The sequence below is a fragment of the Strix aluco genome, chromosome 9 (genome assembly GCF_031877795.1).
Source record: "Strix aluco isolate bStrAlu1 chromosome 9, bStrAlu1.hap1, whole genome shotgun sequence".
NCBI classification, from domain to species: domain Eukaryota; kingdom Metazoa; phylum Chordata; class Aves; order Strigiformes; family Strigidae; genus Strix; species Strix aluco.
The window spans coordinates 17072753-17087822 of NC_133939.1; the positions used below are offsets into that span (position 1 = coordinate 17072753).

Sequence of the window (15070 nt, forward strand, 5' to 3'; positions counted from 1 at the left end):
TAATCACCACCAATTATTTCCTAGAAGCCCAAGCTGGCTGAGAGCATGCTCAGTGAGAACATTTCTGGTTGCTCAAACTGCAGAAGTTGCCAGTGTTTCCGGACTGGAAAAAAGACATCTCTGTGCCCATGGCAGAAGTGTCTCCTTGCCTCCCAGCTTGTGCTTTTGGCAGGGAGAGCTGGGACCAGAGGAACACGGATGCTGAGGTCTCAGCTGCATAGTGCAGCACCATGCTCGGAGCATGGAGGGCTCCCGTATCCATTTTGGGTGTTCTGGCAGGATTTTGATGCCCAGAATAATAAATCCAGGGCAGTTAATCTTATCCAATTGTTAGAGCTTAAAGCAGGATGGAGGGAGCAGCGACAGTTGAGTGCGGCTGCGGGGCTCTGTCGGACTGTCAGCCTCAGTCAGCGCTGCCCAGTGGGGCAGATCCCATTTGTTAGCGGTGCAGCCTGTAATGGAATAAATTAAGCGTTTGTTTGCCTGCAGTTAGTCCATGGTGGAATCACTCCATGTTTCTGTCTCTGCGGGGATCCGTTTTGCATTATCTCCAGGCATAGCTAGGGAGTGGGGATGGTGTTATGCTGCCTGGATGTGGTTTGTGGGACTGGGCATGCCTGGACAGGACCAGGTTAAGCCTTGGGGTGCTCCACTGGAGGGAGAGATCTCTGGCATGGCAGGGGACAAGGCACGGGACCGCAGGGCTGAGCACAGAATATATGACCCAAGCCAAAGCCACGCTCTCCCTCCTCCTGCCACCCGCAGTGGGGACAAACAAGCCAAGCAAGAACAGCCCTCACAGGCTGCATTTTTGGGCTGAACTTTCTGTTGTTGCAGTTTTGACATTCTGGGTCACTTTGGGCTATGTTGTGCTTTTCTTCTTGTGCTGTTTTGATCTTCATGTGAAAACAAGTTCCTGATCCTTCTCGTCGCCAGATCACCCGGCGCGGGGCAAGCTGTGCAAACGCCAGCCTGCCCTCCCACCGAGCCCCCCGCCCTGCGGGGCTCACACCTTGCTGCTCAGAGGGTTTCCAGACGAAAACACGAGCTGACAAAGCATGAGTGTCTTTGTAAAAAAAAAATCATCTTTGCTATTTTTATACTTTTAGCATGATAAAAATGTGTTGTAGGTGTGAAATAAGAGGTGCCAGCTCCAGCCGTGTGATTTGCCACGTGCGCGGGCTTGAGGCGTCAGTTGGGAAGGCAGTTGTGGGGGTGGAGGAGGGTTACGGGGCGATGGCAGGGTCTCTCCATTGCCACTCGTTTTTTCCTCCCCACTTCATGCAACTCTCTGCAGCACTAACTTTGCCCCAGTGTGGGGCAAAACGTCAGAGAGCTTGGGGTGAGTCAGCAGAGCTTTCCTGAGCTTGCTCATGGGGCTGTGGACTGGCACCCCCAGGGCAGGGTGAGCCGGTGGCTGGGAAAGCTCTGGGTGCCATCTTCCCCTCTCTGTAACAGTGGGGAAGATCGATGGAGATCGATCTACTCGGCTGTGTTGGATCCTTGTTGCCTACTTGGCCCATCAGAGGAGGTAGCTGGGTGCAGACCAGTGTATTTTGTAGATGATGCACCATTTTCTGGGAGGCAGTGCTGTTCCCACCAGCTGCCTGTTGGCTGTCCAGCTGTAGGCTGCGCTTTCCAGGCACAAGCTGGGACTGCACAAGGCTCAGGCTGCTGTGCTGCTGCACTGAGCAGTGCTGGGCACAGACACTTGCGGGAAATGGAGGAGTAAGAGAACAGCAAATAGGAAATGTCCCAGAGCCTGCTTGCATATCCTGAAGGTAGGGGGAAACCTCCAGACAGCAAAACAGGATGGCACAGGAGCATTTCCATTCGTTTGACTCATGCTGAAACAATGCCCGGCCGCTGTTTGTCTTGGACAAACGCATTTCTCTGAGCAACAGGATCTCCTGGCCCTCCTGCAAGGCAAATGGTGGGGTTTAACTGTTACGCAGCCTGGGGCCGGCCTGTCCTTTGGGGTCACTCAGGATGGGTTGGAGTGGCCTGAGAGCGGTAGCTCCTGCTGAAGCTGTATGTGGATCTGCAGGGGGATCTGGGTGCCCCGCCGGTGTTCTGGGTGCAGAGGGGGAAGTGGCAGGAGTTGGTCTGAGGTCCGAGGCCATCGGTATCAGGTTTGCTTCTCTCCAGCGGCAGTGGGGGAAGCGGCACTCCGTCCGTGGGTCAGGAGTGTTGTGCCTCCTGTGGCTTTTGGATCCAATCTGTGACACAGGGTATGGTCAACACCTCTGTGGACAGGGTCACAGGCAGACCTTCGTCCCACAAGAGGCTGCCCCCCCTGCCAGGGTTGTTGGGGACACTGGTACTATGCACTAGGCTTGTGGACGCTGGTGGGCTTTCCATGGCAGCACTGGATGCCTCCTGCCAGGCTGATGCTTTCATGCTGGTCTGCAGGCAGAGCCTCTTCCCAGCACAGAGGTAGGCCTGCTCATGTGTCTGCCTGCACAGGATCCATGCCACGGCCAAGACTGGGAGCTCCTGCTTCAGTGAGAATGATTTTGATGAAAAGATTAAAATCTGCATCTGAACTTTGCCTGGTCCAAAAGGCTTTCCATGCAAGGAGAGTTTCTGCAGAGTCATAACCTTAATTAAAAATCCTGTTGTCCCCTGCAGCATTTCAGCTACTCAGGCATGCTGGCAGTGTCCTGTTCACCAGGCTACAGAGGGCAGGTGATGATGTGCTGTATAAATATTTATGTTGCACTGGGCCTTCCATGTGAGATTCTGGCCAAACTGAGAAGTCTGGGCCCTCCTGTGCTCTTAGCCCTACTAAGAAACATGCAGGCAAGCGTTGCAAATGCAGCCAGTAGGCTGACAGGCAAAGTCCCTGTTCTCCCCAGGACATGCACGAGGTGTGTGCCTGGCCCAGGGAGCGGCATAGCCGCAGTCCCGGCTGCGATGGGTCTGAGTGATGGGGAGGAAGAGCACAGCTTGCTGCAGGTCAGCCTCCTGAGCAGGCATGAGCAGTCCAGGCTGCGTGGGGCCACAGCAGAGGTCTCCATCGGGGCACAGTGAGGGCATCTGCATGTGGATGCTGCTGCAGCCTAGACCTCCCCTCGGCCTCTGTGCCAGCCTGGCTTGGCTCAGCACTGCTGGGTACCGAAGGCAGAAGCCTCCCAGTTTCAAAGCAGCCTTGTGGCTGAGGTGAATGAAGTGGGAAAACACTACGACACTCCCAAAAATGTCCTGAAAACTCTGATTACAGAAGGCAGAGCTTAAACCCTATTCTTACCGAGTTTCCTGGTTATAGATCCCTCCGGTCACGCTGGTGGTGTGCGAGAGGAAGCAGGACAGCGGTATTGATTGCACAGCTGCTCTCAGGAGCCTCGAGCTGACCCCAGAGCAGCAATGCCACACCATGCTCCCCGCTCCCACCCCATGGCCATCCCTGCCTGTTTGTTTCCTGCGTGGTGCTGGTGCTGTTCCTAGCACTGCCACATTGTGGTGGGTTCTGGGTGCCAGCACTGCCTAGGGCCCTGAGTGCTGCCCACTTGGAGGTTTTGTTGGGGAGGACCTAACTCACAGGTGCTCAGGCAGCTGCTTTTACCCCCTTGCTACAGATGGGAGCAAGGCACCTGCTAGCTGCCTGTGGTGGTGGACCTTGGGAGAGGTCCCAGACCTTCTCAGTCCAAGGGTGCATATAGCTGGGGCTGGAAGGGCAGCTGCTGCCTCTGTTCCTGCTGTTGGGCGAGATCTTCACTGCTGTCCCCCGTGACAAGGAGCTAATAAAAGCTGGAGGTGTCTTGGGAGTCCATAGTGCTGGAAATTATAAAAGTTTGTCCTGCAGGAAAGGGTATCTACATCAAAGGGACAGCTACAGACTACAGACGACCAACTCTTGAGTCCTCGTATGGCTGCAAGGCCGTTCGCCTTTGCTTCTGCCTAAAACCTAGGAAGAGCTCGAACAGGACATTATTTTGTGGAAGAGAAAAGCTTTGTTTCTGCGTGTGATCATGTGGAAGCTGCTGTAGGTGTGCTGTGTGCTCTGTCACCTGGGTTTTGTTTGTTTGAGAGCTGGTAAAATAACCCTGAGAATCCCATTAACAAGTGGAAGCAAGCCTGTGCAGCCTCCAGACCCAGAGGCACAGCACTTGCAGTGCTCCATGTTTGCTGGGAGCTCAGCAGCAGCAGTGCTAAGTCTGTTTGTCAGATGTTTGGAAGAAGAATGAAATTATCCTGGGCTGTGAGCAGGCTAATGCTGAATCCACAGCCAGGCCAAACTGTCAGCGCATCTGGACTGAGACAGTACATCCTGTACCTTCTCCTGGGATGTTAAAAAAACCCAAAGTACTGCTAACAGCTGTGAGCAAGGAGGAGCAGCTGGATTCCCTGGGTATCAGCTGAGGCAGTGGTGGTGGTTGTAAGATATAGCAGTGCAGGTGGGGTGTTGCCTGGGATGGGGCTTTCTGGAGTTGGAGATAACCATCTCCAGCAGGCAGGTCCTCCTGCCTGAGTTCACCTGGTTTTGTGGGCTCCTCATGCAGGCAGGTTGCCCTGATTTGGAGACTTTGCTCTTTTCCAAGTGCTTTTGCCCTGGGGCAGCAGGGAGCTGCCTGCCACGACAGGCTCTGTATTTCCCAAGCCCCTCAGTCAGCAAAGGCAGAATTTGCCTTGCCTGTGCCCTGCCAGCCATGGTGATGCCAATGCTGCCTGACCGCAGTCCTGCAGTCCTGCACTTTCAATTTTAAACCAGTTTGAGGCTTTGGCTTGATTTGTGGTGACTGCTGCTTCTTGATGTGTAGGGGGAGCAGTTCTGGGAATTCTTTGGCAATGGCTGCCAAGAAGCAGCCAAAATTACAGAACGAGCAGAACCTGCAAGGAACTGGCAGCAGAATTGATTTCAGGAATTCAGCATTACTTTCTGATAAAAAATTATTTGAGAAGGTAAAGGGTTTTGTTATTTACATCTGTGCACGTCCTTAATACATAGGACCTATTGCACTTATTCCCATTAGCAGCCAAACCTGAAACATCATTTAAACACAATGAATAAATTTGACAAGATCTGACAACCACAGCTGTGCATCAGTTCGCATGTATACTATTAGTAATATTAATGCTATTAACTGTCCCTTTTGAGATACTGGGCATTACAAACATGATTTTTTCCAACAACCAAGACACTTGTGTGTGTTTGAGTAAGGCAGTTGGGACTCCAGTCATGGGATCAAGCTTTTCCTCAAAGGACTTTGCCCTCCTGCAGAGAGCATGAGCGAGGGCTGCCTGAGAAATTTGCTATAGAATTTTTTGCTGGCCATAGCACATGAGTCCAGGGTGTGTCAGGTGAGCATGTATCGGTTACCATACCTGCACTTGTCTTCAACTCATGAACTTCTCAATTTCAGCTCCTGAACGTCTCAGTTTCAGTGTCTAGAGGTAGGTGTCACACTGGTGGCATTTTGGGGTTGCTGGAGTACCTGGCTGCCCTGGTAGATCATCAGACCCTGCACGTTAAACATTGTGAGCAGGTATTTGCACAACTGTTGTTACCTTCTGTGGTTACTTTTTTTGTCATGGGAGAGCATGAACTGAAGAAGGAGCAGGGCCATGGTGGACAATGATGCTTTTTGGGAGGTCACAGCTTGGTTTGGGGTTGCTAAGAAAAATACTGTTCATGGGCAGTGGCAAGGCTCAAGCTGACCTGTGTGGCGCAGGTATTCGTGACTCCTTGCACCCCAGTGAAGGCTTTGCAGCATGGTAGGAAGGGGAGTCTGGGCTGTAGATGCAGAGGTGTCAAACCAGCCCAGCTTGTCTCTTGAATCTGCTCTGGAAAGTGGTTGCTGGGATTGAGCATCTGGAGGTGGGCCAGGAGGAGCGGATGGGGCTGCTCTGGCAGCCAGAGGGCAGCTGGTTCCGCTCGGCCAAGGGGCTTCCTCACCAGCACTTGGTGGAGAACGAGCTTACAAGAGCTGAAGCCCTTTGATGGAGGAACAAACAAACAAACAGCAGGAAATGGAGAGGTTTTGCTGCATAGCTGGGATGCTTTCTGGAGTGATGTGGTGCAGGGGCTGCACGACGAAGCTCCCAACAGTCCTCTGGAGGAGATCCCGCAATGCCCTCCTGCTCCCTGAAGCTCAGTGATGGTTCCCTCATGCCAGGACTCCCCTGTGGCAGCACAGTGTCCCACAGCCGGGACTCCCGAACAGGGTGGAGGGATGGAGGCCTTTTATATCTCCTCCCCACAGCAGCAGGTGAGCATCTGTCAAGGGAGAGCATCTCCCTTGTTCCTGAGAGTCCTGTTGGCGAGCAAGGGTCACCCAGGGCAGGCTGCCCACATCTCTGAAGCAAGCAGGAGAGCACTGCTGAAGCAGAGTCCATTCACAGTTGTTAACAGAAATCTGCCATTTTGGCAATAATTAGGCCTGTGGTGGTTTTAGTGCCCCCATGAATGGGCTGCCCCCCATCCTTCCCCAGTGCTGAATCAGCAGATGGCCTGACACACAGCCGATGGCTCTGCACCGCTGCTAGTGCCACAGCATTTGGCCTGTAGAGGGAAGGAAACCAGTGTGACTCAGACAGGGATTTGTGGTCCCCCCTCTGTTCAGAGGGTCATTTTAGCATCAGCGTGAGGGGCAAAAATTTCAGATGGTGAGGGGGGCCAGCCTTGAAAATCTGTGTCCCAAGGAAAGATTTTGCTTGCAAGCTGCATTCGCAAGTTGCTACTAATCACCTATTTTCGTGTGCCCATTTTTGGACTGCTAAGTTCATGTAGAAATGTAATCATTGAGAATCAATTTGCTGCTCTAAATACAGACCTTTTAAAAGCTTGGCATGCAGACTGTGCTGTAGTAGAGACCAGCGCTGTACAGACATAATTTGTGCAGTACGTGAGAAGTTTATTAAGGAATTACTGATGTCTTCATTGAAGAGCTCAGTCTGTTGGTTAGTCAGCATTTTCCATGCGAGGGCTGAAGGTCCTGCCTGAGCTGGACCCTCTCCCTGAACCCACTGGAGGAGGGTAAGGTGGTCCCGGTGTGCACACCAACACATCCTGCCTTTTGTCCGGGGCTGGGAATCAGGGTTGCTTTGCCCCAGGGTGATGTGTTTCCCTGCGGAGTTGAGGAGTACTGCTGCCTTGGTGATGCCGTTGCACATTGCTGGGTGCACAGTGCTCCCAAGAAGCGCAGAGCCGGGATTTCCTGGGTTACACAAGCTGCTCAGCCTCAGCTAAGGCACTCCAGGCCAGGCTGGTACTGAACCTGCCACCCCAGCTCCTTAAGGAGTTTAGCGTTTGCACATGGGAAACAAGCAATTAGCAACAAGGGCCACTTTGTTGCAAAGCCTCTGTCTGCAACAGGGCTGAGCTCGCCCTGCCTAGGTCCAGCAGCGCTGGGTCAGGAAAGAGGAGCGTGGGTCGAATCCTGCTCTGGGTACAGCCCTGGGGGCAGCTCCCTCCCTCTGGCTGCGGCAGAAACTCAGAAGGGCCCGTCTTTACTGCAGCGATGCCTTTTGGTGGAGGGGGAGCTGAAGGAAGGGGACACAGCCTTTCCCGGAGGGTTAATCTCAGTCAGAGTAGAGTGGTGGTAGGGGGATGGTGGCTGCCTGCCACAGTGAGGTTTAGCCAAGAAGAGGGGAAGGGTGCAGGGAGGTTTCTTGGCTGTGCTCGCTCTTCTTGCTGAGGATTAGGGGGGAAAGCCACCGTCATCCCCAGAACGGATGACACAGTCATCCCTATGCCATCGCTTCCCTCCCCACTGCCCACACTCTCTCCTCTGGGTGATACAGAAGCCACTGGTAGGGGATCCTCCAGGCTGCTGTGGGAGCCAGGTTGCTTTTAAGCCTGCATCTGCTGTCCCCAGAAGCCTTTATTTACACACACTCTCTGTTTGCTCTCTCCCCCTTCATTTCAAACGCATCCACCCATCCCCATCAGGATGCTGCATACTTCCCACTGGGCCTCCCAGCCCGTCCACCACCTCAGCCGGCTCGCCGGGGCCCTGCAGGTACTGGGCACCAGCCAGTGGGCAGCGCGGCTGGGGGTTGCTCGGGGGGATGGACCGCAGCCTCGCACCGCGCCCTCCCGCCCGCCCCGGGGAGCGCTGGCAGCGGCACAGAGCAGCACGGCACGGCATGCTCATGCCTCATTGCTTATTGCACAGGAACAGCGGTGTTTGCCAGCAGCTGCAGCTGGGGATGATGCCGCTGGCCATCAGTTTTCTGGCTCAGGAACCAAAAAGCATGTTTAGAGGTAGCAAGAGCATGCACTTGTTGTTTTAGTTGGTGTTTGGGCTGGCAGGGCTGCTGTTAGAGTGGTGCAGAGAGAGACGGCCGGCAGCCCGTGCTTCCCTTCTGCACCAGGAGCCCCGTGCCCAGCTGGATGGGGCTTGGGGTCCCCCAGCCCCTGACCCCTGTGAGAGAGGCTTGGTGACAAAGGTGCTGGCTCGCTGCTGCTGCTCGTCCTGCCCTCCCAGGCAGCTGGCCCAAACTCTGCCAGTGCTGGCAAACAGGAGCAAACCAGTGAGCTCCAGCAAGGAGTTTACTGGTCCAGGGATGTTTGTTGCATCCAGAATCTTGCAGATCCCTTATCCTTTATCCTATGGCTGTTGGCTTTACTTCCCTCTTTGGTGAGGGAGAGGTTCTGCAGCCTTCCTCTCTGGGGCTCAGGCACATGCAGTGCACATGCACGCTGCACAGATGCGTTTGGAGTCCCCACAGCCTTCTAGGAGCATCCTCTGACCGCAGCCGCCCTGGGGCTGGCCCGGCATCTGGTTTCACTTCATGTCTTTTTTTGACCTGGCTCCTCAGTTCTCCAGCTGCACGGGGGGGATCCCAGAGGCTGTCGACATTTTGGAGATGCGGCTGCACGGGGAGGATCCGCAGCCTCTTGAACATCTCGGGTGGATACAGGCATGCAAGCCCAGTCTGCTGCCTGTGGGGCCAGTGCTTTGGGCTTACTGTTGCTCACCCAGCTGGCAGTAACTCCTCCACACTGCCTTTCCTGACAGCAAGGGCACCCTGCTGCTTCACCAGTGGTTTTCAGGTCATCCCATGAGGTTGTCCCATAACCCAGAGCTGAAGTAAATGAGTGGAAGTTCATGGGTTTGGACAAAGTCTTCTCCCCACCCAGCATTTGCCCCTTGCTGCACCTGAAAGCAAGAGAAGGACCTGCAAAATACAGCTGATGGGTGGAGCCGTACCTTCTTCCCCTGGCAGCTATCCCCAGTGAGGCATTTTAAAGGGTGCGATGGCAGCTCTGCAAGCTGGAGCTCGTGACCGCCGGCCTGCAAGGCCGGGGAGGTGCGGCCGGAGCGCCCTGCGCTGGGCCAGCAAGGGAAGTCCTGGTGGAAGCAGGGATTTTTATCTGGGCTGCCTGGGCCCGGCGTTTGAATGCTTGGAAATGCTCTTCTCCAGATGTTTCCTAGCACACGCCGGCTCTGTTTATAAACGGCTCCTCAAAGCAAAGCCCGTTGGGGCTGCAGGCAGGCGCTCACGGCAGCGGCCCTGCACAGCTCCCCCGCACCTCACTACAGGGTCGGGGGCCCGGGGTCACCTCTTTCCCCTCCTGTCTAGAGGGCCCAGGGTGGTTAACAAAAGCCCGAAATGCCTCCTCTTCCTTTCTCCTCCCCTCCTCCCGGCCAGCAGCTTCCTGCCCCGATGCATCCCAGTGGTGGCCGGCATCTTTGAGCTGCCTTCCTGCCCTGGCTTTCGCTGCCGGGGGCACGGGGAGGGGGGCACCCCGCAGCCGAGGCAGGTGACACTCTGAACTGCCTGTCCCAAGGGAGATCCCGGCTGCTCCAGCGGCTTGGACAGGGAGACGTTTCCATTGCATCCAAGCAGGGTTCAGTTCCTTAATGATTGTCTCGAGGTGAGGAGGGTCTGCACCCCCAGTACCTCCTTCCTGCATCCTGGCAGCATGCTCATCAAGCTGCTGCAATGTTCCCTTCATGTTCTGCCAAAATTTGAGGTGGGTGCCAAGGGGTGGTGCCGGGCAGGACAGAGCAGCACAGGTCACAGGCTGGGTTAGCTGTGTGGCTGGTTGCTGTGCTCTCCAGCTCCATCTCCTCCAAAGAAAATTATGCTCTTGTACCTGCCACTCCTTCCACTTCCAGCAGGGTGGAGGTGCCTTTCAACCACACTCTTCTCTCTCCTGGCCCCTGCAGAAGGACAGCGCCAAAACCCTCTGTTAGAAGGACAAAAGCCAAGCGAAATCCCGGCTAAACAGATGCTGCCAGCGGCCCTGCCAGAATACTTTTCCCTCGGTTGGCCAGAGCCCAGCACTGGAAGGGCTGCAGTGCGGTGCTGCGAGCAGGTTCCTGAGCCATCGGCACTGCAGGGCCACCCACAGCTCGTCCCATCCTGGGTCTTGGCCCAGCATCGCTCCCTGGGGACAGCCCTGTCCTCCCCCCCACCCCCACTCCCCCATGGTCCCCACGTGCAGCCTGGGGAGGATGGCCCTGACACGCCAGCACCAGGAGGAAGGGCTGAACAATTGCTGCTTGTCAGTCTGTCTCCTCTCCTTGCAGAAAAGGGGCATGTTGCTCCCTTCTTGTTATCAGCCGTCGCCGAGTAATCCACTGGGGAACGGCATTGCTGAAAAATTGAGTCATTTGATACAGATCTGCTTTCTCCCTGCCGTGGCCTGGCAATGCCGAGGGCTTGGGCACTTGCATTTTTCCTATTCTAGCTGCTTTCAGGGGCTGTAGTCTCATCCCTTAGCTTGGGCAGTGTGCTTTTGGAGGTAAGAACATGAAAGGAGTCGGCTCTGCTGCTGTGGAGCTGGAAAGGTGCCTCCCTCCGCAGCACTGCTCCCCCTCTCCCGCGTGCCAGCTTCCAGCATCATTTTCTGGGCACGGGGGTGGCTTTCCTGGCACTGCTAGGGAGAGGCAGAGAGCAGAGTATGCAGAGGTGAGCTTGAGCCAGTCTCTGCTCAGACCCCTGGACCTGAGCACCTCGGGAAGATGATCGGTGCAAGGCTGGGTCTTGTCCTTGCAGGTTGAGCTTCCCTCCGATGCTGTATGGAGAGCGCTTTGCCCTCCTGTTCTCATGAGCATCCACAAGCGGTCTTTGCGGTGACCTGGTGCCTGTCCCTAGGACATAATTGCTCTTTGCAGAGGCAGAGCCCTTTTTATCCTTTCCCTGCCCTTTAGATCAAATGAGCACTGCTGCCTGCAGGCTCCGATGAGGCAGTCAGTCCTCCGCTCCCCTTCGCCGGGAGGCATGGAGATGGGTGCTCAAAAACTGAGCCCTCCTTCCATGGAAAACCGGCACTTGGAAAAACCCTTTCCATCCTGAATCAGGCGAAATGGAGTGGTATAAACACCCTTAATAAAATTAGAAATACCAGAGGTTTGAATCTAAGGCATCTAAATGGAAAGTTGTAAGGAAGTGGTGCTGTGTGATGGTTGTGGTTCTCCAGGTCAGGAAATAAAAATGGTGCTCACAGTTGACATCATTAATAGATCCACATTTTCTGAGGGGATAATTCTGCTGGTGGCTGTTGAATCCTGGCTCTTGCCTTGGCCAGTCTCACAGTGCTGTGCTGGGGATCCAGAAGACAGGCCAGAAGGATGGATTTAATAGTCTGATCTCTGTACAAGCTGTAGGATTCCCTGAGCAACTGTTGGAGCTGAACACAGCTTCTTACAAGAAAAATTTCAATTTAAATGTTTGAAGTGGGGGAGTACCCACTGTGACTCTGGAGCTGTCCCAGGGCTAATGTCCCTGCATCTTCTTACATCTGAATTAGCCCAGCTTCACCTTCCAAGCATGCGGCCATTTTAAACCTTTGGGTGCTAAATCCATGCCATCTACCAACAAATTCTTGTTTCCTGGAGGTGTGTTGTGACTTTGGTCAGTGTCTGACAGACTGAGAGGTACCAGCAGCAGGCTTGGCTTATTCTTTCTAACAGTGGCTCTCCCCAACATCTTCACAGTGAGGTGCAAAAAAAAAAAAAAAAACGAACCTGATGTAGCTTTACCTTAAGTGTTAGGGCTGGAAGGAAAGTGCAGTGCTGGCATCCTGAGCTGTCAGATGGTGGGGGGGGGGGCCACAGGTCTCTCCTGCCCTCCTCCAAACCACAGGCTTGGCAGCAGAGGATGCTGCTTGGGGGCAGAAAACTTTCAATCTGAATGGGAACTATTTTGGGGGCCAGATTCAACCCCAGCTGCTTGGGTAATACCATGGGATTAATTCAATTCCTGCAAGTGGGAGCAGCTGATGTGTGCATTGTGGGATGTGCTCACTGCCCCAGGGCTGAGGAAGGAGCCAGAGAGGCTGCTTCCTTAGGTAGTCTAACCTTTTCCTATTTGAATCACCTTCTGGAGTTAGGTTTGTGTATTGCTAGACTTGCACTGCTCTCTTCTCCTTGGCAGCTGGAAATCAGGTGATGAAGATCGCATCTGCCAGAGCTGCTACAGCTGAGCCTTCCTAGGGGTGCATATGCTGAAGGCAGTGCTTGTTTAGTAATGAGATGTTGCCATTGGCTTTCTTTTTTTATTTTTATTTTGAAGAAATATTTCTGCCACTCAGATTTATTTCGAGCCTCAAACTGAGGCCCATCTTTGATCCAGAGCTTCCCCATAATCAAGTATTAATAATAATGATGCTGCGAGCTCTGCTGCCAACGTCCTATTAACTGCAGGACATTTTCCTGGCGTGTACCAGCCATGGGGGCACTTCTGGTCATTCGCCCTAGGCACTGGGGATGCCGTCTCGTCTCCCCACACAGCCGTGTGAGCAGTCATGCGATCCTCTGTCCTGTTGGCTCACCAGAGCGATCCTGATAAAAATAAAAGGGGCTTTAGGAGAGAGCAAGAAGAGTGGTTTGAAGTCTGGGCAATATCCTATGCAGGGGGCTGGAGAGAGATGCAGCCCATGAAGCACCAGGCTGCTCTGGGGGGCTGGGTGCCTCCAGCCCACAGAAGACAAGCACTGTGAGATCCCTTCGATGGGTGGTAGGTCCTGTGCTGTGATCCAGACCTGCTCAGACTTGAGGTGGCCGCTTTTCGGGCTGTACTCCCTGACTCCCCTGTTCCTGTTTTTCCTCTCTCTGCAGGCACACGTTCTGGCAGTATCGCCGCGAGAACCCCCAAACCAAAGTGGGGGATCCCCCTCCTGATGGGCTGCCCGGCTTCAACAGTGGTGTCTTGCTCCTGAACCTGGAAGCCATGAGGCAGTCCAAGCTCTACAACCAGCTGCTGGAGCCCACCATGGTGCAGAAGCTGACGGAGAAGTACCACTTCAAGGGCCACCTTGGGGACCAGGATTTCTTCACCATGGTGGGGATGGAGCACCCAGAGCTCTTCCATGTGCTTGACTGCACATGGAACCGGCAGCTCTGCACGTGGTGGAGGGACCATGGATACAGCGACGTGTTCGACCAGTACTTCCAGTGTGAGGGTGAGGTCAAAATTTACCATGGGAACTGCAACACCCCAATCCCTGAAGACTAGAGCACCCACCACTGCCAGGAGCAGCTCTGACTGCAGCAAGCCCTGCAAAGCCATAGCGGCTGTACCAGCAATCCCTCGGGAAGGCTGGCCAGCCCGGATCCGTTGCATCCCAAGGGGATTCCTAGGGATCCCAAGAGCGTTCAGTATCCCACTGCCTGTAGCCTCACCCCTCCAGGAGAAAGTGCAGTCCGGTAGTTGGAGCAGGACATCCGCAGTCACCGTGCCCAGGGCTCAGCTCCTGGCTCTGCTTGGGCAAGTCCACAGTGCCCGTCTGTGCCACAGCCACTGGGGCATGGGGGCTGCCGAGGGGCCATCAGGTCACTGCTTTTGCTCGTGGCAGGGTGCTGCTCCCTGGTGCTGTGCAGCGTTGCTTTGTCTAACAATCAGCAGGAGTCCATAGCCAGGCAGCTGGGTTTCGCTTTGGCATCCCTCGGTGGCCCATTTCTGCACCTCATGCAGACCATCCGTCTGGTCCCTCTGGAGAGCAGACACCATCCTCAGGTCATCTTCCTTCTGAAGCATTCCAGAAAGGCGAGAGGGCTTTAAAGACTGAAAAGCTGCTTTAAATTGGGTTACCTAGAAAAATTAATTGCTAGATGAGCTTTAAAGCCTTCCATTGGTTCTTCTTAGCAGTAAAAGCTTTACTGCCCTATCTTGTCTTAAAAGTGTTCAGTGAGCGTGTACCAATAGGTTCATTTTTTTAGCTTTGCCTTTAACCTTTTGTACGAGAATAAAGCTGCAGATGTAAAACACACTCAGCTGTTTTTCTGTGGCACAACTGAAATTCTGTGCAATAGGAGGTTTCATATGCTTCTTATCATGATTAAAAAGTGGTTGATGTATATATCTGTTGGGCAGTTGAAAGTGGTGCCCCATGTAGATTATCGCTGTGCTTAATACCACGCCTGTCCCAAGCGAATGAAGCAAATGGGCTGGCACCGGACTTCAAAAAAAGATCATCCTCACCATAGCCAGGGGTGGTTTGGAAGGAGCCGGGAGCTGCCTGTGCTGTGAATGAGTGGGCTTCAGGCCTGAGCACTCTCAAATAAATCCTCTCAGCTGGCCCGGCCGGCACGTGCAGGCTCCTGCACAGGTCTCTGTCAGCAGAGGTGCACACATGCTCTAACCCACCTTCATCCCTGCTTTTTTTAAACCGAGTCAGCGTGTGCCTGTGTGTGCGTCTGCCCGTGCATCTGTGTGACGTGCACGTGCAAGAGAGAGGGATGGGGACGTAATTGTGGCTTAACCTAGTAACAGCATGTGCAGTGTGTGGCAGGAGTTTCCTGGGCTCCTTCCCCTCTGTCCGTGAATGAACCTTTATCTGTACCGAGGGAGAGGCTCTCCTCCCTCTGACTGATGTAGGGGGAATGGCAGGCTGCAGTGTGGGCTACAGCCCGAACCCTACCCTCTTTGATTTGCTGAACCAATCCCTTTCCAGATTGAAGTGTTTTCACATCCCCAGGGAAGGAACGGTGAAGAGGTGATTAAAGGTGAGTGAAAGCAGCAGTAGCCTGCTGTGTTAGACTCACATTTTCACCAAACCCCAAGGTGATCAGGCCTCACTGTGCAAGGCAAGGCAAGCAGCCGGGGTGCTGGAGGCTGCAGCGGGGCAGGATTTGTGGCAGGCGATGCCCTGTGATGATGCACCCTGAAGGACGAG

At 54.3% G+C, this 15070-nt stretch overlaps 1 protein-coding gene across 4 annotated transcripts in view; it reads left to right on the top strand.

Moving 5' to 3' along the window:
• XXYLT1 (xyloside xylosyltransferase 1) overlaps positions 1 to 14164 on the top strand; it is a 37203-nt gene extending 23039 nt beyond the window's left edge. For all 4 annotated transcript variants that reach the window (XM_074833910.1, XM_074833916.1, XM_074833915.1 and 1 more), the window contains exon 4: positions 13014 to 14164. In XM_074833910.1, coding sequence (XP_074690011.1) covers positions 13014 to 13410 — 397 coding nt within the window. In that variant the 3' untranslated portion in view covers positions 13411 to 14164. The remainder of the gene's footprint in view (positions 1 to 13013) is intronic.
• The last annotated feature ends 906 nt before the right edge of the window (positions 14165 to 15070 follow it).